At 50.0% G+C, this 23,922-nt stretch overlaps 1 protein-coding gene across 1 annotated transcript; it reads right to left on the reverse strand.

The window, feature by feature from the left end:
* Nucleotides 1-329: 329 nt before the first annotated feature.
* On the reverse strand, nucleotides 330-7,590 carry NR1D1 (nuclear receptor subfamily 1 group D member 1). Its single transcript, XM_080924561.1, has 8 exons — nucleotides 7,038-7,590; nucleotides 4,107-4,445; nucleotides 3,758-3,846; nucleotides 3,525-3,669; nucleotides 2,543-3,186; nucleotides 2,063-2,248; nucleotides 1,431-1,641; nucleotides 330-811 (listed from the first exon to the last, which is right to left on the reverse strand). Exons 1-8 carry the CDS (start codon nucleotides 7,066-7,068, stop codon nucleotides 612-614), a joined length of 1,845 nt encoding a protein of 614 aa, XP_080780687.1. The 5' UTR covers nucleotides 7,069-7,590; the 3' UTR covers nucleotides 330-611.
* Between the last annotated feature and the right edge of the window lie 16,332 nt (nucleotides 7,591-23,922).

A 23,922-nucleotide genomic window follows, 5' to 3' on the forward strand; every position in this document is an offset into this window, starting at 1 on the left:
TACTCCTGCCCCACAGTTGACAATCAGTATGTCTGCTATGTGCGATTTTTCACCCCGTTGTGTTTTGGGTCAGGATTTTAAAGAAAGATATTTTTATGGTAATTGTTGCTCGTCTATTTTACTATATATTTATGTAATAAATATATGATGAAAATAACCCCCTTGGACACCCCCCTTTAGACTTGCGTGCTGTTTCCCCATATTCTCCCATCTGCTGGCAGAGTACCCACCCCACAAGCTGACCAGATGGAGAGGTGTCCCCCCCCCCAGCCTTGGCAGTAGTCCCCCCACCCCCATTCCCCAAACGAGCACACATCACAGAAGCCAGCTCAGCTGTGAACTATTGGATTTGAGACAGGAACAGAACAAATCGAGGGGCCAGAGGAGGGTGGGAGAGCAAGAGTGGTTTAAATAGGGGAGGAAGGGAGCATGGGGGTGGAGGGAAGAGTTATTTACAAGAAGGCTCAGGGGGCCAGAGGCTCATCTTGGAATATTTTATAACAATATAAATAAGATTCTGGTTTGCTTTTCCTTTTCGTCTCGTAAAGGAGAGAGAAGTGCAGAGTTCGATTCTGTACAAGGGGGCAGCGGCAGAAGGCCGGCCGGGCGGGTCACTGGGCGTCCACCCGGAAGGACAGCAGCTTCTCGGAATGCATGTTGTTCAGGGTCCGCAGGTCCGGCAGCTTGAGCAGCAGCTTGGTGAAGCGGGAAGTCTCCGAGGGCCGGTTCTTCAGCACCAGAGCCCGAAGAGCCCGCAGCAGCGTCTCCTGGAGCTGCTCCACCGAAGCGGAATTCTCCATTCCCGAGCGGTCTGTGGGGAAGACGACTGCAGTGAGGCAGGCTCCCTGAGCTCCTCTTCCTCTGACGAGGACACGGAGGTCTGCGAGGACCTGGCAGGCAAGGCAGCCTCTCCCTGAGGCCCCTTGGAGGGCGACGGGGAAGGAGAAGGGGGGCGCTACTCCTCCCCGGGCCTCTGCCCAAGAGCAGGGCACGCCCACATGCTGGGAGCAAGGCCACAGGCTGGCCACCTCCCACTCAAGACCACCCTCCTACCCTGAGCATGCCACACGTGGCCAAGCTCCCTTGTTATTTGCTCTGTAGTTCCCTCTGCCTGGGATGCCCTTCCCCGCCCCCCATGCCTGGCAAATATCTTGTCCCTCTGAGGCCCCACTCAAGTGTCACCTCCTTCCCCAGCTCTCCCAGGCAGAAATAGTTGTCTGTGCTTACTTGATTCATGATTCTTCTGTGACACTTCTCGCTGTTTTATAATTAGTCGGGCATGAGTCTGTTTCCCAAGCTAGACTGTGTCTGAATCATGTCTGTAGCCCAGTGCCCAGTACCGGGCCTGGCATAGAGTAGGTACTCCATAAAAGGTATGTTGAATTGAACTGCGTGTGCCTCCTCCAGGGTCAGGTGAGAGCTTGGCTTACCTGCAGAGACAAGTACCACTGCCGTGAAAAGGCCTAGCTCCTCCTCGGTAAGCGCCAGGGAGTTGAGCTTCTCGCTGAAATCAAACATGGCATTGAGCAGGTCGCCCATGCCCATTGCACCGAGCTCCTGCAGACTGTAGGTTGTGCGGCTCAGGAACATCACTGTCTGGTCCTTCACGTTAAACAAGGACGCAAAGCGCACCATCAGCACCTGAAGTGAGGACAGTCATTTTGAGTGAGGTGGGAGGGGCGTTTTGCCAAAAGACCCCTAGAGCCTGCTGACAACTTTGAGGGGTGTTTCCTTAGATGGCTGGTAAGGAGGTCAGTCTCTGAATGGTCAGTGAGGCATTCAGGTGAAAGTACCCCCTACTTCTGGAGTGTATTTAACCAAGGGTCATTAGCTCCCGTCTAGAGGAGAGTGTTGTCTTAGGTTACTCCGATGCTGTGAGTTTGGAGTCACCAGTTTAGAAGATAGAAGTCCCGGAGATGGTGGTGGTAAGAGTTCCACCTCTTCAGTCAGAGAAATAATACAGTGCCAAGGACTCTGGGAACCCCTTCCTTCCCACCCTAGTCACACTATTCTACTGGGGCCTTCCCATAGTCAAGGACAGAGAACATAAAGTACCGCTCACCTCAAAGGTGCCAGCCTTAAGCAGGGTCACCTGGTCATGCTGAGAAAGGTCACGGAAGCCGGGGATGTGTTTGGCAAATTCTACCACCTCCCTCACGGCAGGTGTGAAGCTCATGGAGAAGTCTTCCCAGATCTCCTGCACAGTCCTGCCACTGCGCCCATGCGGATACATGTTCATGGGACATGCCTAGGGGGAAAATGGAGTAAGGAGGGGCATGTTAGCCAGGTGGGCTCCCCAGTGGGACTGGCTCCAAGTACTGTCTGGGCTAAGAGCTATGGCCCTTGAGAACGGGTCTCTCACTTAAAACAGTAATCAGGTGCCAATTGGTGATTAAGGATTCCCAAGCAGAACCCAGACTTCAAGATAGAATGTCCTTTCCTGGGCAGAAGGTAACCCCACCCTCAGCCTCCAGGAACACTGGCTGTCTTTCTCTAGGCCCAACTTCCCAGGCCCCCTCCCTCTCTCCACACTGGTCCTCACCAGCAGAACATTCTTGGTGCTGCCTTGCCGTAGACTGTTGGCAGGTGCCTCGCCTTCTGGGGCAGAGTATACATGGGTGGGGCACAGGCGATGCCCATTGCTGTTAGGTTGGTGGCAACTGTGGTGGGCAGGGCCAGAAGCCCAGGTAGGAGGGTAGGAGGAGGGACTCTGGCGTAGACCATTCAATGCTTCATTGTGACGCTGAGCCGCCAAAAGGTTGTTGTCGTTGGGGGTAGACGGGCATTCCTGACTCTCCCAGCGGTGTGGGGTAGTAGCGGATGGGCTACCTGATGCATGATTGGCATTGAAGTTGCCAGGTGAGGTGCCTAACTTGTCGTGAGCATAGGTGAAGATTTCTCGATGGGCCCTGGCCACCTGGGATATCACATCCTCCACGGTAGGCTCAGGGCTGGGGGATCGGGGTGGTGTCAACTGTTGTGGGAACTGAGAGAAGCCCACCAAAGGTGTGGGGGCTGGTGCAGGAGGTGGTGAGGGACCCATGGAGCCTGAGGTGGGGTGCGGGGTAGGTGAGGTCTCTAGAGGGCACAGGCTGCTCAGCTGGTTGTTGGCCAAGTTCATGGCGCTCTGCATCTCGGCAAGCATCCGTTGCTTCTCTCTCTTGGGGATGCGCCCAAAACGTACAGCTGCAACAGGGTGAGAACAGTGTCAGGAAGTTCTGACATACTCACGTGCCTCCCTTCCTTCCTCCTGAAAGGGCAAGACCCTAAAAGCCCGTGGTTCCACTTGAAAACTGAAACCAGCAAGGCCACACCCATTCAGAGGGTTATGAGAGGAGGTTGACCAGGGGGGTGAATGGGAGAAGAGTGTGTGTCTGCCTAAGAGGTTAACACCTGAGCATCCTCTATGTAAATGACATCCACAGCACCATATGTCTCAACTTAAGGCTTTTCTTACATGGAGAGATTAAGGCAGAAGCTGGGTGGAAGGAACTGGGGTGAGGAGACATGGGATACTGCCTTACCGTCTCTAGACATGCCAACGGAGAGACATTTCTTGAAACGACATTGCTGGCAGCGGTTTCGATTGATGCGAACAATGGAGCAGTTCTCATTTTTCAAACACCGTTTGTACTGGATATTCTGTTGGATGCTCCGGCGAAAAAAGCCCTGGAAGACAGGCGCGACTAGTGAACGTCTTCATCTAAGCTGAGCCTGTACATCACCTGCCCAGGTCCTCGACCCCAAGCCGCCTCACCTTGCAGCCCTCACAGGCATGCACGCCATAGTGGAAGCCCGAGGCCACGTCCCCACACACTTTACACAGCAGTACCATGCCGTTCAACTCTGTGGGAAGAGACAGGCAGGGGGTAAGCAGAGAGGCCAGAGTCGCCTGAGATATGCACTTTGTCCAGGCTGAAGATTCTAGGAGGGGAAAGCTGAGGGGCTCTCATGTCTACGCAACTGGTCTGGACTGGACTGGAGCTAGTACAACTCTTAAGAGAAATCCCAAAGGCCAGAACAGACCCCAAGAGTAACTGTCAGATGGAAACCAACTGAGTCCCAGCTCACTTCCTTTCCCCTATATCAGCTGGGCATTTACTTACTGGTAATGTTGCTGGTGCCCTTGCTGGGGGACACTCGGCTACTGTCTTCCATGGCCACTTGTAGACTTCCTGGGGGGCTCCCATTATAGAAGGAGGAGGAGGAAGAGGATGACGATGATGCAGAAGAAGGGGAGCTATCATCACTGAGGCTGGGTGGCACATTGCCAAAAGAGCGGGCAGGGTCCTGGGTGAGGGAGCCAGTGGGTGACGGTGGGAAGTATGTGGGACATCCTTGAGTCAGGGACTGGAAGCTGCCATTGGAGCTGTCACTATAGAGGGACTCTGGGCTGGTCCGGCTGGGGGAGGAGCCACTGGAGCCAATGTAGGTGATAACACCACCTAACAAGAGATCACAAAGGGAGGGTATCAACCATCATGTCTGCCCTTCAAGAATACCATGTGACCATCTCCAAAACACTATTAGACCCCCCCCCCAGCCTTGGAGTAATATGCAATTCTCCCACATATACTTAATATATAGCATGGTTGGTCAACCTAGTCATCATAAGAAACTCTCCCTCACATACTAATGATAACCCAAGGGCATTTCTTTACACAGTACATTCAGATTCTGGTTTTGGTGGGAGGTGTAACTCCGTCTGGCATCTCATACTCGGGAACCGCTGGCCTAGCTGCTTTCTGGGGGAACAGCAGCAGCAGCTAGGGACGTAGGGATGAGAGGGGCAGCTGACAGCCACTCATAAGCAAAAACAAACAAAACTCGCCACTAGTTCTACACCAAGACCTGGTGATGGAGCCCCACAGCATGAAGGGTAGCTAGCCCAGAGTAAAGGAAAGAGAGGTGTAAAAACATAAGACAGTCACCTTCCTGTCAAACCCAGACATATTCTCATAGAATACTGAAGGGAAGGACTCTGTTCAGCCTGGTTCTGGCCTCCCAAGAGATGAGTCACAATGACTCTGACTGAGTCCAAGAGACTTAGAAATATGATACAGAGATAAGACTTAGATGAGTTCCAGGAGGTGGGAGGGAAAAACCAACTGTCCAGCCTGGGGATTTAGGAATTCCCCTTTCAGGTCTCAGCCAGGTGATAACTTTAGCTCTGTAGCCACTGGGTGACTTTGTCCCTCTGGTTACACTGCTGGCCAGGGGATTCTGCTCCCATGGTATTCGCAGGAGCAAACGGCGACTTGTCTGCCACACCTCTGCTAGCCTGCCATGGGTGGGGTGGGGGTAAGGGGAGGAACCCAGACACGTGTGTGAGCTGACACATGCCATGCCACCAAGTCTACAGAAGCACATGTCTTGCTCACCCACTGACACACACTAAACTAGGCAGGGCAACCTTAAAATAGATCAAGGTTGGTCAGGGTGAACCCTGCCTGTTAAATAGTTGCAGAATGGCTAAGGTTTCACAGCTGGGTTGGAGGATGGGTTATTTATGCCGACCTAAATGAACTTGACCTAGTTTATCCTGGAAGAGGGCATGAGAAAGTCACTCAAGAAGTCTTCCAACTTTGAAGTAAGGGGCACTGCTCAAAAGACCCAAGTTCTACATCTAGATCTGTAATCACCACCAAATGGCTTTCCAACATGGAGTAAATCAACCCTTCTCTCTTGGTCTCAGTTTTCCTATGAGGGTAAAAACAAACAAACAAACAAAAACAAACAAACAAACAAACAAAAAAAACCGGAGCCATGCAAAGTAATATTGGTGTCAACTTTGATTCCAAGGTGTTCATGTTTTTTGGGTGTTGGGAGAAGACATTCACAGCAGGCAAAGAGAAACTTGGGTAACAGTAAAACTTTGGGCATGGACATGGGTTAGTTGGGTCTGAATGCAGAAATTTGATGTAGATACGGTTAGAATAAAGGGGAATAAGAATGATCTGGTGTGAGGTTTCGCTGGGACACAAACTTGAGGTCAAACAAGTCAGGGGTGCCCCATCTTACTCAAGTCTCGGTCATAGAGGGTAAAAGGGCCAGGCAGTCTGAGAGGAAAAGAAGCCAGGCGGGGGCGGTGAGTCAGCCCAGCTTCACCCAGATCTAGGCAGAGAAGGGCGGGGCGGGAGCCTGGCCCTCAGCTGGCCTCACGTCCCCGCTCCACGTGTGCCCCTCGCACGTGGCACCCCAACGAGGAACCCCGGAACTCGAAGCACCGCCTTCTCCGCTTCCCTTGGGCTCCAGCAAGACCCCGCCCTCGCCCCGCCCCTCCCAGGCGTCCAGGGTCGAAGGCTGGCCCTAAAACCAAGCTGGGCTGGGACAACAGAGGGGAGGAGAGAAAGCAACACGCGTTGCTCGGGCAACTTGAGGGGCGGAGCTCATTATGTAACCAGGCCGGGAGGCAAAGACCAATGGGATAGCGGCCACGGCTTCTACTGAATGAAAACAAATGCAGCACGTGGGCCCGGCTCTGCAGCCATGTGAGCCCTCCCCAGGCTAAGTCGCTGTGGGTGCCCTGCCTAGAGATGAGTCCCAAGCACCCGACTCCTCAGATGGAGCTCCCCACTGCCACTGAGGATTCCCCTGCAAGGTCTGACCCATTCCCTCAAACCCACCAGCCGGGATCACCCCGCTGCTTCCCAGACTCCCTGGCAGTAGGCTAGAACTGGAGGAAAAGGAAAAGAGACAGGCAGGCATACTACAGCTGCAAGAAGTGGGCAAATGGGGCCGTTTCCGGAGATTGCTTCAAAACGCTGAGTCTCCCTAAACTCTTCCACTTGCCACTGGTATCCACCCTCCATTTCATCTGTCCTCGGACTCGGAAGAACCCAGAGGGGTGGTAGTGATTCGTTCTAGGCACATTGTACTGGCCAGAATAACCCTCTCTAGAGATCTTACCTAGTGGCTTTCATCTCAGCACAGTAATAAACACCGGCCAGAGGGAATCCCCAATCCCTAACAAAGTTCTTCATAAGCCATGGATGGAAATGGAGACAGTGACAGAGCAAAGATAAGAATCTCAGTACCTGTGTTGTTGTTGGAGTCCAGGGTCGTCATGTCTTCACCAGCTGAAAGCGGTCATTCAAACTGGACCTTGACACAAACTGGAGGTTGTGATGACCGCTCTCGCCCCCTGGGCAATGGCTGAAGGAGACGAGGGAAACCCGCAGTACACAATCAGGATTCCAGGCACCGAGCAGTAAGGTCTTGGGGTGGCTATACTGCAGCCCTCCAGAAGGGTAGGACGCTGAGGCAACCGAGATCTGATTTGCATGGGAAGAGCAGACAGAGTGTTTGTGAAGAATCAGCCTGCAGTAGTTCTGGCTATAGGGTAGCAAGGAGAGTCGGGTCTCTGCAGTGCACCGGATGCCACTCCTGAAGGCTCCGCAGCGAAGCAGGGTAATGAATCTGGAGCTCCGGGTGCAAACGTCCCAAAGGAAGATAAGCTGCAACCAGGAAGTAAGTAGATGATGGAGAAATGAGGCACCCAGACGCAAAGAGAGACGTGTGCCCTGCTACGTTTCCTCAGCAGTAATATTTCACTCTGCCAATCTCAACCGCCTTTTGCCCGAGCCTTTCCCTGGGACAGAGGGCTCTGCGCAGGCGCCAGCAGCCCAGGGTTCCCGGGCCGCACGCGGCACTGGAGCAGGTACCATGTGATTCCAGGGAGCGCCTCGTGCCCCAGTGACACACTTTTCCAGCAGCGGGCACGTTGAACTCTATGCGTCTGCGCACCGCCAAGATTGTTGGGATTTGTAGTCTACTGACAATGTAGGCGGAGTGTGCATGGTCCCCTTCTCTGCTTTGCAAAAGCGGGGAGGAGCTGAAAAGTGGACAGGGGTGGGGTTTTCTGAAGAGTCAGGGTGGCGTGTGTGGAAAGCCTTGTATGGCAAGGGCATGTGAATTCCTGGGGAGGGCCTGGCAAGCTTTACTGCTCCGTGGAAGATCAAAGCGAAAAGGCCCTTTCTGCAAACCTAACAAACGTGAGAGCTTCACGTGATTGCAGAACTGACCTCATCCAGAGGTTATTGGTGACAAGGGGAAGAAAGACAAGCTGGGGTGGGAGATTTCCCTTAAGTCAAGAACTTAAGCAGGTTTTTGCTATGGTGACAAGGTGGGCGACAAACAGTGTGAAGACCTTTCCCTTCTACACCCTAACCTCACCCCACCCCCGCAGGTGGCACAGCACCGGGGATATCCCTAGGGACTCCCTGTTTGCTTATGTGACACCACACTGCCCACTCAAGTGACTTTGGGGTGAGTCATTTCCCTTTGTCGGAGAAATAAAAAGGCGAACAGAGGGAAAGTGCTTTGAGGTCCTAATGTAGAGAGGGGTCTTCTCCCTGAAGGGCTTTATGACAGCAGCAGAAGTCCACAGTTTAGAAAGGACATGAGGATTATTTAAATCCCCCTCCCACTGGCAGGGTGTGGTGGCTCAGGCCAGCAATCACCGTACTTGAAAGACTGAGGCAGGAGGACTGCTATGAATTTAAGACAGGCTTGAGCTGCATAGCAAGACCCTACTAAGCGAGGAGGGGTGAGAATCTTCCCTCCTCTTACTGAAGAAGAAAAGGAACTGCTTGTTTCTTATGAACGTCCCAGAGACTACGATAGATGAACAGATGAGATACTTTGCATCTCTTTCATAGCAGCGGTTGTCTCAGGAGGGAAACACTAGGGTCTGGGGAAGAGGTCTGTCCTCCAGGGCTTGGGTTGTGAAGAGAGATGAAAGCCTCTTCAAGCAGTCACGCGAGCCTTAGCCACCTGCTTCTCTCTCCGAGTCCTTCGTAATCCTAGCGCTTGGGGCTTGGGGGTGTCTTTTTTATTTCCTCTTACCTGAAGCCTTTCTCTATTTGCTCTTAGGAAGCTCCAGAGAAATACTGAAATCCTGGGAAGCAAGGCAGCTCCCTGGGAAGCAGAGAAAAGCATATAGGACACTGGCTACTTGGGAAAACTGAGCCAGGAGGACCACTTTGGGGCCAGGGATTTGAGACTTAAACAACGAGACCCTCACCTCAAAGCTGAAGTGAGGGCCACCAAGGGAAAAGAAAGCTGAAAGTTAAACCCAGTGATCTTGACTGGGTAGTACGCTTTACCACTGACCATCTGAAGGTTAGACTTTGACTCTGTTCCCTCGTACCTAACAGGCTTGGAATAGAGAGGAAGCAAGCTTTTCTCTGGCTGCCCTGGCCCTTGGGTCCAAAGCTAGGAAGCTGTTGCGGAGCATCATGGGAGGAACTAGGCGGAGCTAGGACAAACAAGACCAGAGGCTTTTCAGGAAAAACTTGGTTTTAAAGTCAGCCTCCGCTCCCTCTCCCTCCTCCTAGCCAACTGTGTGGAGGGAGAGCTGGAAGGTGAGCTGCTCTGTCCTTGGCTGCCTGCTCTTTGAGACCTTTCTGATTGGCTCAGAGCCAGAGGACTCCCACCTAGGGAAGACTGCTCAAAATTCAAAATCGGTGCCTTGGTGCTGTCCACCCCGCCTAGGCCCAGTATTCCCTCTAACGTAGCTCTCTCCCCTGCTTTCTTTAGTTGCTCTGGGTCTCCCCAAGGCCCACAGCTCTGTTTGCAACGGTGGTGGTCCTGCCCACGTCCTCTTGCTTGGTATGTTTTTATACCAGGGAAGGGCCAGAGATCAAGACTCCCTCCTGGAGTTCGCAGCCAGTGAAAAGTGGGAACCAGAGCCAAAATTCATTCAGCCTGACCCTGCTCTTGGCAAGGAGCAAGGTTGTTTTGTAGTCTGTGTGAGGTATGAAGGCAGAGGCTGGGAGGAAGGGAAGGAGGGGCCATTACATCGGACCCCTGTTTCCTCTCCACTTCATATAGAGCTCCTCCTTTTGTTCCTGACAAAAAGGGTTGGTTTGCTTGTTTTTTTTTTTTTTAATCTTATTTTTGAAATAAGGTTTACTTCTGTTGGCTGGCCTTGCATTCTTAATCTTTCTGCTTTCTAGCCCCCCAAGTGCTGGAGTTACAGACGTGTTACATATATACCGAGTCAAAGATGTGTCTTTGGAGACTCCTTTTGTAGTAGGTACAGCGATATGAGCCCACTTCCCACTCTCTGTCTTTTTTGTTGTGTTCCAGGGAGTAAAATGGAAAGGTAAGGGCTTTTCTTAGCTCTAGAAAGTTCTAATCTGTAAACTGTGTTTCTTTCTCTATCAGGAGCTTCTGGAAGAAGAGCAGAGGAACCAGGGAACCATGGCCACTGAAGGAATGTGTCAAAGGGGGTTGGAGGATGGTGACTAGAGTAGCTGTGTGCCCTCTCTTTGACTTAAAACGTGGCTTAAGACAACAGGTGTAGGGGCTCGGGAGATGGTTCAGCAGTTAAGAGCCATTGCTGCTCCAGTTTCCAACACTCACATGGCATCCGTAACACCAGCTCCCAAGAGAATCTGGTAGATTTTTCTGGCCTCTATGAGCGCCAGGGTCACACATGCATGCAGGCGAAATACCCATACACATAAGATAAAAATTAAGTTAAATAAAAAGAAAACAAGACGACAGATGTAGTTCAACATACCTTATATCCAGTATGATGGTGGCTGACCATGCCTGGGGAAGGAGGATTACTGTGCGTTCAAAGTGAGCCTGGGTTAGAATTAGAGTTCCAGGCCACCAATTCTTGGAGATAGCATGAGACTTGTCTCAATCAATCGATTAATCATCAATCTCTACAAAAACAACCACGCGGCATCCTTCCCCTCCCACTAGCCAGACATTCTAGTTTAACACACATATACACATATACAAACTCATAGAGACACACACACACATACAGACACACAAGAGATCAGCTTCAAATCCTAGCACTTGGTAAAGCACACCCCTGCATCCATATTGTGAGCAATTCCCCTTGGTTTTCTTTGAAAAGTCTGGGATTCTGAGAAGTGACCTCACTGTTTAGAGGCTTTGTTGTATCCCCTGTGTGTTTGTGTTTTCAACTGTGTCCTTAGTTTTCCCAGGAAGCTTTGAACTGGAAAAGACATCAGATGGAAAAGCAGGGGTGGGGATAATAGCTCAGCGGTTAGGAACACTAGCTGCTCTCCCAGAGCACCTGGTTTCAGTCCCCAGCACTCACACGGTGACTCACAACTGAGTGTAACTCCAGTTCCTGAGGACCTGATGCTCCCGTTCTGCTTTCCTCGGTCACCAGACATGTATTTGCTGCACAAACAGACAGACAAAACACACACCTAAAATAAAAATTTAAAAATGAAATAGAAACTGGGTGGCGATGGCACATATCTTTAATCCCAGCACTTGGGAGGCAGAGGCAGGGGGATCTCTGAGTTGGATGCCAGAGTGAGTTCCAGGACAGCCAGGGCTACCCAGAGAAATCGTGTCTTGAAAAAAAAAAGTTTTTAAAAAAGAAAAATAGAAAAAGGAAAGATCAAGGACTCTAAGCTCTGGCTAGTGCTCCTCTGTATACGTCTGAGGGGCTAGGGCCTTATGGTCATGAATATAAACACTTTTACATGTGCATGTGTGCACTGAGAGTGCATGGCCGGGTGGGTGTATGATCCAGGATCTATTCTCTTTGACAGTAGGTTGTTCTGGGTAACAGGACAACACCCAGTGCAGATCTCCAGTGGCCTAAATCACAGACTGTTTGACTGAGTGACTGAGGGTGGGTCCTGAATGAAAATAGGTCAGGCTTCAGTAGGTGCCTTCCCATCCCCCTCCTTTCTCACCAAGGACTCAGTGCCCAGGGTAAAAACCTGTTGGCCCAGGTGATGCAAACCTGGAATGCCCCTGAATCAGGGAACCAGCCATTTACCTACAAGAGAGGCTAATTTCCTGCCTTTCTGGATCATTTTTCTAGTTCTAAAAAGCTAGCTAGTTTTTCCTAACCCACCCAAAATCTTACCATTGGGGAAGGACCTTAAGACCTGAGGGACAAAGTCTGAATTAATTCGTTACTATGAAAACATAAGGAAAGAGAAGATAAGGCAAGAGCCAGACCTGACTGAGTTCAATGGATGGATTTGTCCACCCGTACCCGATCACAATTCTTTCCACGAAAATCAGACAGTAAATTTCATATTAAGTACCAACTGTATGTATGTCATGCACTAAGAGCCTTATAAACATGATCTCTGTTGGTTTTCACAGCTTTCCAGGGCAGTAGGTCACGTTCTTATATACTGGAGATCAGGAAACCGAGACATGGAGATATTTATTAACCTGGCCAGGGTGCCAGAAGGAACTCTGTTTTGAAGCTGTATTTACAGCACACTACCAAAGAAGGACACAGTTAACAGGTTATTGGAAGCGTGAAGTTCCCTAGCCTCAGTTGGAACAGCCACTCTGTGTCACTGTCAGTAAGCAAGGTGACATTCAGTGCCAGGCCTGAAGAAGAAATTCAACTAGCAAGATCTCCCGTCCCAGGGAGAACGGATGCTGAAGGGGATGTATCCCAAACAAAGACGGTGCTTCCCAGAACCTTTCCTCTGACTCCAGCATTTCCTCCTTCCCTTTAACTCTTTCTTCATCCTGCATCTCCATCCTCTGATTGTACAGGGTAGGAACTGCCCAGAGTAGGATGCAAAAACCAAACCAACCAGCAATTAAAAACATACAAAAATTTTTTTTTTTCTTGTGGGCTGCTCCAGAAGTGAGGGACTCAAGCTCTGAGTTATGACGTCCACCTCTGGTGATGAATGGAAACAAAGGCTGATAGGCCAGCGCCCTCAGAGACCTTTGCTGCTTCCTTCCAGGGATGTGTTAAAACTGGGCTTAGCTCCAGGCGTGGTTGCCTTTGATCCTAGCTTGGGAGGTAGAGGTAGGTGGGGTTGTGTGAGTTCCAGCCCATCGAGGTCTGTACAGTGAGTTCTAAGCCAGTCAATGAGACCCTTTCCTAATGAATTAAATAAACAAATATATATGTAAATGAGTGAATGAGCTGGGGTTTGCTGGAAGTCTGGAAGGCCATTTAAGACAGAAGTTGTGACATGACCCTAAAGGAAAGATAATCTAGCTTTCCCATTTATCTGCCTGAGACATGTGTACCTTTAAAGCCACCATCCAGGATCAATGATTCCTTACTGCTCTGGGAACTCAAAAGAGGGTCACCTTCTCTGAGCCCAGGATCTAAGTCACAACACAGGATCATGGAAGTGGCATGGAGTGTCCTTGGCAGTGTAAGAGAAACCCCAGCTGACCCTTTATCTGGTAAAGAGTCTGTCTTTCCAGCTGGGGAGACCATTGTATCTAGCATAGGTTCTGCTGTTGTCTCCTAACCTGCTGTTCCATTGCTGTAGCCCACTGGGATACAATCTTCTAAGCCCCTGCTCCCTGGCAATCCTTGAGTTGAGCCACTGTGGACTGAGGTGCAGAGAAACCTGTGAGGTGTATATGTGTGAGGAGGCAGGGTGCCTCTGTGCCTTCCTCATCTCAGTTCTAAGCTGCACCTCAAACCCTCTGTGGATCCAGTGTCTCCTATTCTTTGGGCCTCTGCAGATCTCTGTGCAGCTGCTTAGGGGAGCCAGACACTCATGACAGTCCTCGTGAGAAGGATGGACTTCGGAGAAACTGGGGCCTGGGCAAGCATTGGGGGCCATGTGTAGCTTCTGGGAGGCTTACATAAACACTGGCTGGGATGAGGAGGGAAAGGAGGGTGCAGTGGGCTGCGCGCGGGGGGGGGGGGGCGGTGGTGAAAAAAAAGCAACCCCTGCCCTGCCAGCTCAGCTTGTGTGGAAGGAAAGAGTAAGGCTCACGTTCCCCGTCCTCCTCCCCTGGTTGCAGCTGTTGGTTGGAAGGTCTTCAGTATGGTGGGGGAGGGAGTCAGGGGAAGGAGGGAGAGGATGCTACTCAACAAATTTAGGATCCTTCCCACTCTTCTAAATGGGGGGAGGGGACAGGGTTTGATGAGATTTTCAATGCGGCAGGAAGGAGCTTTGGCTCATTAGAATGCACAGTTTGCACCCTGGGGGAAAAAAAATCTGTGCTGGTTGCAAAAATGCAGACGTGTGTAGGGGCCCAGTGGAGAGATTTGAAAAATGAAAAAAAATAAATAAATAAAAATAAATAAAAAATAAAAAGCGCCAGCTCTGCAATGCAGAAGCTGCAAAGTTTTTTGGTGTGGGAGGAAATGTGGGTCGCTCTCATTTCATTTGCTTGTTCCTGCTAACCTACTGTCCGCCTGACTCCAGGAGTCTTACACTGCAGTGCAGAAACAGGGTCACCGGTGGGCAGGGGGCAGGAGCTGTGGGCTGGAAGTAGGGGCTCTGGGGTTACAGTGCTTGTGAGTTGTGAACGGGGATGGGGGGTGGGAGGAGGGGGGTGGGGGGATGTTTTAGTGAGGGATGAAAGCTAAACTTGTCTTTTACCCCGTTGTTGCTTGCTCTTCTGGAGACCGGTGTGACAGCCTTTCTAGTTCTCCAGCTCCTCACCACAGACTAGCAAAGGGACTTCCCCTTCCAATCCACCAGACCCACAGACCCCCGCTGCAAACACATTCCGGTCCCCGGCTCGTAAATCGCTGAATTCTCCTTGTTCTAATCTTGGAATGGGCACAAGCTGCACGAATGTGTGACATCGTCCTTCCTAGAAAGAGGGGACAGGGAAACCTAGTTGGGGGAGCCCAGGCTGCAGAAAAAAAGCAAGTCTCAGCTTGAAGGCTGGGATGAGAGATGCTGTGCTCCCGATTTAGAGAGACCCTTTATCATTTAGGGGATTTGGGCTCTGGTAGGGTGTAAATGCCATAGGGCTGTTTGGGTGGTGAGCATGCTGGAGTAACCGGGCTTACTAGCTGTTGACTGGAGTACCGGTGGCTCAGGAAAGAGACAAAAAGGACATAAACTGAAAACAGGGCGGCAGATAACAAGGCGGCCCAGTGGCCTTTCCCTTCTTCCCCCTTCCTTCCCTCCTGTTCCTCCGGCCACTGGAGGACAGGGCCGAGAGTGTTTGTGCTGTCTTGAAGCTCACGCGGGCTGCCCGGGTCACATGGCCCGGGCATGTGCAGCCTGCTCCATTTCTACCACAACAACTCGCTCATAAACAGCCCGGCTGTTGCGGCGGTGGCGGCGGAGACATGTGCAAGCGAGGGGGTGGGGCACGTGGCCCTGCCCGAGCCAAGGGAAGGACTGGATTGCTCAGCGCTGCCTCCACCCCTGCCGGCACTGGGCTGCCTAGCCACAGGAAATTCCTAGTGCTCCCTCGCGGTAGCAAAACATGTTTTGGGGGAAGTGACTTTCAGTAAGTATGGAGTCCATGGACTGAATAAAAAGAGCACGGATAATGAGTGGGAGATTGACCTGCCTGCCCTTGGCTCGTGTGGTGGAAGGTCTGCGCTCAGGATCCTCCCCGCTTCCTTCCTCGTGTATAAAATTGAGGCCAATCAGGTCTTCAAGGTGAACACTGAGGTGAGCGACTGGGATTCGCCGAGGTGATGATTCTCAGACCAGTAATGGAGATTGTCTGCATTACACGGGACCCTATGGGAAATGCAAATTCTTAGGCTCACCTGAGCCTCACTGAGGCAAACTGGGGACAGCTCTGGAAACCGGTTTAGGACACCCACCAGAGGGGTGGAGAGAATGGAAGGGAAACACAGCTTGACGTCCGAGTTCTCTCCAGGAGATACAGCCATGGTCTGGGGATATTTTTACCTTTCTTCAATGTGGGGCAACATCTCTGACTTGTCAGAAAGCATATCAGATTTAGTTAGACTCTGTGCAGAACCCATTTAACAGAGTGCCTCCTGGGTGCCCGGATTCTGCTAATGAGGGCAAATGGCCACTAGTAGTAGGATGCTACTGTTTCTGTCTTCTCGGGAGTTAAAAGTACTCTCAGGGGAAGAATGAAGCAAAGAGAAGACTCGCTCCTTCCACCATTTTCCCTCCCCCACCTCCTCACATCCTTGTTCCCCATTAAAACAACTAATTTGGGGACTGAAGATGCCCCTCAGCGTAGACATAGCTGTGGGTTAAAGTCTCAACACTGAGACCAGATGAGGTGGCAGATACCATAGGACCAGTCTTGGTGGAGCACATCTTTAACCCCTGCACTCAGCAGTGAAGGTCCGTGGATCTCTGAATCTGAGGCCAGCCCACTCCACACAGTGGGACTTTATCTCAAAAACAAACACAAAACAAACAAACAAACAAAATGAACACCCCCACCCCCACCCCAAAGAAAAGCCTATCAAGGGCTGGAGAGACGGCTCAGTGGTTAAGAGCACTGACTGCTCTTCCAGAGGTCCTGAGTTCAATCCCCAGCAACCACATGGTGGCTCACAACCATCTGTAATGGGATCTGATGCCCTCTTCTGGTGTGTCTGAAGACAGTTATAGTGTACTTATAAAATAAATAAATAAATAAATCTTTTTTAAAAAATCTGCATGTCTGATAATTAAAAGAGGAAAACGTATCATGACTGTGACTAATCAGTATTTTTTGAAACTAGAAATAGAAATTGGTCCCACATTTATTTCTATTATTTTATGTCTATGGGTGCTTGGGCTGCTTGTCTATCTAATGGCTGGTGTTTGTAAAGTCAGAAAAGCACTGGATCTCCTAGAAATGTAGGAATTAGAGGTGGGTGGGAATTGAATCCCAGTCCTCTGGAAGAGCAACAAGTACTTATAACTGCTGAGCCATCTCTCTAACCCTTGCCGCAGCCCCCTCCCCTTCCATCTTCATCATTATCATCTTCTTCCTCCTCTGCCTGGGGACTCAGAGGTAGTTATAGCCATAGGCCCTTGATTCCTCTGTGTAACACTAGAATAATGAGCTTACATTTACCCAAATTCATATTACTTAGATCTGCAGGGTAAGGGCGGGAAGAAGGCAAGGAAAGGGATAAGAGTGTTGGACGTTCCCTGGGTAAAATGAGTTTAACAGATAACAAGCAGGAAAGGGTTTTCAATAGGACAGGGTGGGGGCAGAGGCGGTCGACTCCAGTTTCCCTCCATGACCCCAACCCTGTGGCCGGAGGAAGTAGAGGGTCTCTAAGATAAATCCCAGAGGCTCCTGAGGACTGAAGGCTGAGCCTGCCAACTGACTGAAGAATAGAGGACAGGCACCAGAACCAGAGTCCCCTTACATAGGCAAGGAAAGCAAGAAGGTAGCCAAGAACGGGAGTGTGCCCAAGCCTCTTCTGGCTCTCCCCCCAGCATGGCTAGCTCACAGGCTCCAGCTCCTGTTACAGTCTCAGCTCTGACCAAGTGCCTCCTGCTTTCTCCCTTTCTTTTCTTCTTTAGATTTCTTTTAGCGGGAAGGGGGTGAGACAGGGTTTCTCTGTGCAGCTTTGACTGCCCTGGAACTTACTCTGTAGTTCAAGCTGACCTTACTCTCAGAAATCCACCTGCTCCTGCCTCCCAAATTCTTGGAATAAAGGCATGCACCAAAACCACCACCACTACCCGGCTTTGCTTTATTTTCTGCGCGATATATTTTTGTCTGAATCTCACGGAGCTCTTCCTTTGGCTTCTCTGCAAGACTTCCTCTGGGCCTGAAAGGCTCTCAGCCCAAGGAGCAGACAGCCCTGCAGGCTCAGCTGCAGTGACCTACATTGGCTCTCCCCTAGGCCCAGGGTGTGGGGGCTGAAGTTTCCAGAGAGGAACTTGGGAATCTGGCACAGGTCTATAAATGATGACGTCAGGCAGACTGGCTGCAAAAGCCGCACTGGCCATCTGTGAGGCAGGGGGCGCCACCAGACTGCATTATCAGAAGATTCTCCACCCACAAATGCAAAAGCATTTTGAGCGGTTAGCCCCTTTAGTAGGACAGAGAGGTCCTTGTCAGGCTTGGACGCTCTCCACGATATCTGAAAGTGGTTTTTGGGGACTCCTCATTCTTGCTGAACACATCCCAGTCAGCTACATCGGGCTGCAAAGATTTCCTTGGTCTTGATCTGGATGTGTGAGTTCAGATTTCAGCTGATTTATTTCAGGGAAATGAAGGCCGAGTCAAGGTCAGGTACTCAGAAATCGGCTTACTCCTGTGTTTAACTATATAGAGACTTTAGACTCAAGGTTCCGAGAAGAAACTTGAGGGGATGAATTGCCATTAATAACTGCTGGCGTGAGACCCTGACAACTGAATCCCTCCTTCCAGCAACGCGTTCCTGGGGCAGGGAAGGCAGGTCCCGAAATAGGTGCCTCGCCTACCACTGTGAGCCACAGTGCACCCGCCCCCAGATTGTAGATGTTTTTACCCAGGCTAGGAAATCCTATTGAGGTGGGGGAAGGAAATTAGATTGTGGTCACAAAGAGAGACTTCAGAGCCTTTTACTTAGCAGCGAGAGGGGGTGGGGGTGGGAGGAAGGCAGACTCTGCAAGACTGGGTGGCTCTGTGTCCAAAGGGCTACCCCTTGCCAAGCTCCACCCCAAAGCCCAGGAAGTCCACGGCTTGGCACCTAGCCGAGGCAGAGCATTCCTCAACCTTCTGACCAGCTGTGGGATGGTTCCCACAGGAGGATGGGGGAGGGGAAGGGAACTAGCCAAGGAAGAAGTGACCGTAGTGTGGAGGGGAGAGGGAAGAAGGTCGAGAGTGAGTCTCCAGTGCCACGGGTTCCCTCCAGCAGCGAAGGGTCTGCAGCCTAAGAGCAGAGGTCTTATTCAGGGTCATCCCTGACGTTCTAAGTTGTCCTCCACCAGCTACTTTAGGTTGCTTGTGTTCTCTCCCTTACTCTAGTTGAGCTTGGGCGCCCCCGAGTGGTTAACAGCAGAACTGCAGCTGGGCTGGCGGGGAGGAGCTCACTGGGTCTCCCTTTGCCCTGACCTCTTTACCCTCCCTTTTCCTCATCCCAAACTCTGGTCTCTGGAAATAGCACCCGGTAACTGGAGCGTTGACAGATGCTGAGTTATAGGAGAGCAAGTGGCACAGCCAGAGTTTTCAGTCTTCTGACTTGATCGATTTGATGCTCCAGACACCTACTTGTAGCTCTTGGGCTATGAGTCCTGTGACCTTCGAACCACAAACAGCCTCACAAACACGTTTGTTTGTTTATTGGGGGGGGGGGAGAAAAATAGGGAGAGAGGGGGAGGGGAGCGCGAGAGTTAGTGGTACCTGCAGAGGCCAGAAGAAGGCATTGGATCCCCCTGGAACTGGTGTTACAGATGGTCATTAGCCACCATGTGGGACTCGTCCTCTGGAAGATCAACCAATTTTTGGGTCCTCTCTGCCCCCAAACTTTCTTTCTTTCTTTTTAAAGATTTACACACCAGAAGAGAGCATCAGATCCCATGACACATGGCTGTGAGTCACCATGTGGTTGCTGGGAATTGAACTCAGCACCTCTGGAAGAGCAGTCAGTGCTCTTAACCGCTGAGCCATCTCTCCAGCCCTGCTCCCAAACTTTCTACTTTAACTTCTCCCCGAGCTGGGATTGGAGTAGGCGGTACCACTACGTCAGTCTGCTGAATTCAAGAGAGAGAGACCTCAAATCAGGTTCAAGAATCCCATTCCACTATTTTAAATTTTATTAACTTATTTTTTGAGACAGTTTCTCTCTCCAGTTCTGGCTGTCCTGGAACTCCATAAGCAGGCCAGGCTGTCCTCAAACAGATGTGTATGCCTTTCCAGTGTTGGAATTAAAAGCAATGGTCCAGGGGCTGGAGAGATGGCTTAGTGGTTAAGAGCACTGACTGCTCTTCCAGAGGTTCTGAGTTCAAATCCCAGCAACCACATGGTGGCTCACAACCATCTGTAATGGGATCTGATGCCCTCTTCTAGTGTGTCTGAAGACAGCTACAGTATACTTATAAATAAATCTTTAAAAAAAAAAAAAAAAAAAAAAAAAGCAATGGTTCACACTGCTGAGCCATGGGCTAATTTTTGCTGCTTACCTTCTCCTCCTCCTTCCAACACCGTCTTCTGGGGCTCTCTCCATTCAGTGTGCTCCTAATGCTGAACAAGGGATACTGTTTTAGAAACCTGTTAGCTTGACCAGTCTAACTAAAGCTCACATAGAGAGAATTACTTAGAGTGTTGTCGTGGAAGGCCATTTTGGAACAGTTCACCCAATACAGAGAGGTGCTGTGCCCATGACCCAACACCATGAAGTCTAAGGAAAGTTGGGGTAAAAGTTTGCATCCAGAAAAAGAAAAGTAACTACCTCCACACCAAGACAGTTTCATTGATGCTAGCTCTCTCTTGGATTTGTCCCTTAAAGATTGAATGTAGGGACTGGAAAGATGGTTCAGTGATGTAACGGGAGAGAAGAGCACTGGCTGCTCTTCCAGAGGTCCTAAGTTCGATTCCCAGCAACCACATGGTGGCTCACAACCATCTGCCAAGGGATCTGATGCCCTCTTCTGGTGTGTAGGAAGACAGTGTACTCACATGAAATAAATAAATCTTTAAAAAAAAAATTGAATGTAGGGGCTCTGGCTATGTTACCACTGATCTACGTTCCTAGCCCTTTTACTATTTTTAAATAGTGTGGTGGCTACATGACCCAGACAGCCCTGTATGTTGCTACCCTCTTCAGCCTCTCGAGCTGGGATTACAAGTGTTACTATACCTGAAAATAAAGTTATTTTTGGTTTTGTTATTTTGGTTGGTCTGGAACTTGCTAAGTAAACCAAGCTGGCGTCGAACTCAGAAGATTCCCCTGCCTTTGCCCTCTGACCGCTCTGCAACGCGGGCCCCAATCCTTCAGGTCATTAACCAGAGAACTGTGCGGTATAAAGTCATTTTAAGATGAAGCAGCGACATTATCACAGAGCGCCTAGCTCAATAATTCCCCCGAGCCCAGGCTGCTGTCCCAAAGTCACCCTCAAGGGGGCACTTTTGTTCAGGGGCTAACGGATGCTAGCTAAGTGGGAGCCTGAGGAAGGAAACACAACAATTGACCACGTGTTAGAGGTTGCTCTCGCAGGGGTTGCTGGGACAGGGAAGGGAGGTCCACGTGGAGTGGGAGGGACACACTGAAAGTTTTGGCGGGGCGGTCTGAAAGTGTGTGTATGGGGGGAGGGGGGAGTGTAGAAAACACACACACCACAAAAATTTGAGTTGTGATCTTATTGTAAAAGGAACTGAAAAAAGCAGGTGGGTGTACCCGTCCTTGCTTGGAGAGGCCCAGAACATGCCGGAACGGATGGCAGGGCTGCTGGCAGAAAGTGCCCTGAACCCCGCAGACCTCAGGCGGAAACTTCTAGCTCCGTACTGGTTGGTGGCCTAGCCTTCAAGGTAGCGAGCACGGCCGTGTGGGACTAGGCTAATGTCATCCACGGAACTCCGGTTTTTATTTACCTTTCTGAGCGCCTCGGAAAGCCGCCCAGGAGAATCCTCTCCCTGGAGAGAAGCCAAGACAGACGGCCGCTTTTTTAAACTACCAAGTTCTGCCCCTTGTTAGCAGCCTCGCTGTCAAAAAATGGAAGAGACCGGAAAGATGAGCTGCTCTAGTTTTCCTTATTTGGGGGCTGTGGTGGAGGTGGGTGTGGCAACTAGGAAAACCAAGCCGCGGGCAGGTAAAATGGTTTGCCAAATGCTTTTTTCACGCCACGGGGATGCCCTTCAAAAAATGGAGAGAATAGGAACGGAATCCAGCAACTCCATAAACCTGCGCGGGACGGTGAGAGACTGGTATTAATTAACCCTCTCCAAACTTGCAGCTACTAGGCAAAGTGCTTAGCATCCCACTACTGATAAAATAGTTTGGGGATTCGACTTAATGGGTATTAAGCACTGTTTCTTGTAAGTTTCCTCACAACGGACTCCACCTAGTTTTTTGTTGTTTTGGGACAGGGTTTGAAATTGTAGCCCAGGCTGGCCTAGAACCCATTTTGTTCTAGGACGAACTCATTCCTTCTCTGGCCCTAGCCTCCTGGGGCTGAGATTAGGGGCATGCCCTACCACACTTCTCCTGACCTTTACACTTTGAAACCTACTTCCTTATGTTTTTTGGTTCAGGAGACACCACAGCTTAAAAGTTGGTTTAGAAGCAAGAGTTTGAATGAAAGGACTTCTTTGCCTGGCCTGGAGGCTCATCCTGTAGCCCTTTGGGAGGCTGAGGAAGGTCACAAAGAATTTGAGGTTAGTCTGGGCCACAGAATCACACCCTTTCTCAAAAAAGGTCCAAAAGTCAAAATCCAAAAATAAAGACCTCAGTTTCTGGTGTTTTATGTCTTGGAGTTGAACTTAGATGAGAAAACCAATCCAAAGATTTCCAGTCTTGGCTTTGAGGGGGGAAGGTATGTATATCTACACTGAATTTGTAGATTTTGGATTTTAGAGCTGAAGTCTCCAGAAAGGGGGCAAAAAAAGAAGTTAGGGACTGATGTAGGATTACAAGCCTGTTATTCTGCTGATAATGTCATTTAGAAGGCACTAACATCAGTTAGTTTACTGGCCTACTTCACTTGTTTAGGGTGGTGGATTGGAAGTTCACTGTCAGGGTCAGTGTAAGCTACACACTAGTTAGACTATCTTGAAAGAGTAAAAATCAGTAAGGCACACAGCTGAGTAGTAAAGCATGAAGTCCTGGATTCAATGTCTAGTACCACCATGAAAAGTACTTTTTAACAAGCACAAAATAGCTCTCACACACTTCGGACCTATGATTTGGGTACTAGACAGCACTTACATTCATATTTTATCCTAGATTGACTCCAGGTCAGGCTATGTGCCTCAGATCAGGAGTGGACAGCTAGAAGAAATCTAACTCAGCATTTTTTTGTCTGTTTGGGTTTTTGTTTGTTTGTTTTAAAGGTTTATTTTATGTGAGTACACTGTCACTGTCTTCAGACACGCCAGAAGAGGGGCATCGGGTCCCATTACATAGGGTTGTGAGCCACCATGTGGTTGGTGCTCTTAACCACTGAGCCATCTCTCCAGCCCCCATTTTGTTTTTTTTTTTTTTTTAATTAACAGACTTACTATGTACCCTAGCTGGCTTAGTGCCCTTGCTTCCACCTCCTGTGTTAGGAATATATGTACTTTCAGGCCTGGTGACCCAACACCTTTTGGTATGTCTCACAAACTAAGAATTGTTTCCAGGACTCTGGAGATAGAGACAGGCAGATAGATCACTGTGAGTTACTATTCTGATCTAACTGGTTTCAGGACAGGCTAGATTGTGAGGCACTGTCACAACCAAATAAAAAACATGTAATAGTTGCACTTCTTTACATATTTTCTGTGTGTGGGTATTTCCCTGCATGCATATATGCGTGTGCCTTGTGCATGCCTGGTATCATGGATCCCCAGGAACTGGAGTTACAGTTATAAGCACCATGTGGGTGATAGGAATTGAACCCTGGCCTTTGAAGGAGCAGCCAGTGCTCTTAAGTGCTGAGCCATCTCCTCAGCCCATTTTAAAGATAAGATTGAAAATTGTTAGAAATGGGGCTGGGGAGTAGCTGGGTTGGTGAGTATTTGCCTAGCAACAGTGAAACCCTGGGTAAGAATTTCAACACTGATTCTATTTGGCCAGTGGTGAATGCACACAATGGTAAATGTCTATAATCCAGCACCCTAGAGATAGATGCTGGTAAAAGTTCAAGGTCCTTCCCCGCTGCACTGTAATTAGAGGCAACCAGGAAGAGATAAATATACATGAGAGACCTCATCTTAAAACTCCAAACAAAATTATTAGGAATACAAATTTCATACAATAAAGTTATATTGGAAAATGACCACGTACACATCATTCACTGGGGCTGCTTATGCACCGCAGTAGTAGCACCAAAGCTGGAGGGGTGGGGGAACCTTAAAGTCATTCAAGCCTAAAATAGTCACTGGCCCTTTAAGAGTGGGTAGGAAGTAGGCTTAGCCTAGGAGGATAGTGCACTGCCTGTAATCTCAGCACTCAGGAGGTGGCAGCAGGAAGATTAGGAGTTCAAAGCCAGCTTGTATACTCAAGACCTAGTCTCAAGAAAAAACAGAGACGAACCCCCACCTCCCAGGAAGGAGGGAACCCACAAAACCAAAGCAGAGCTTGTCAATCATTAGGTCTAGGGTGGGACC

Source organism: Micromys minutus, assembly GCF_963924665.1.
Source record: "Micromys minutus genome assembly, chromosome: 10".
NCBI lineage: Eukaryota > Metazoa > Chordata > Mammalia > Rodentia > Muridae > Micromys > Micromys minutus.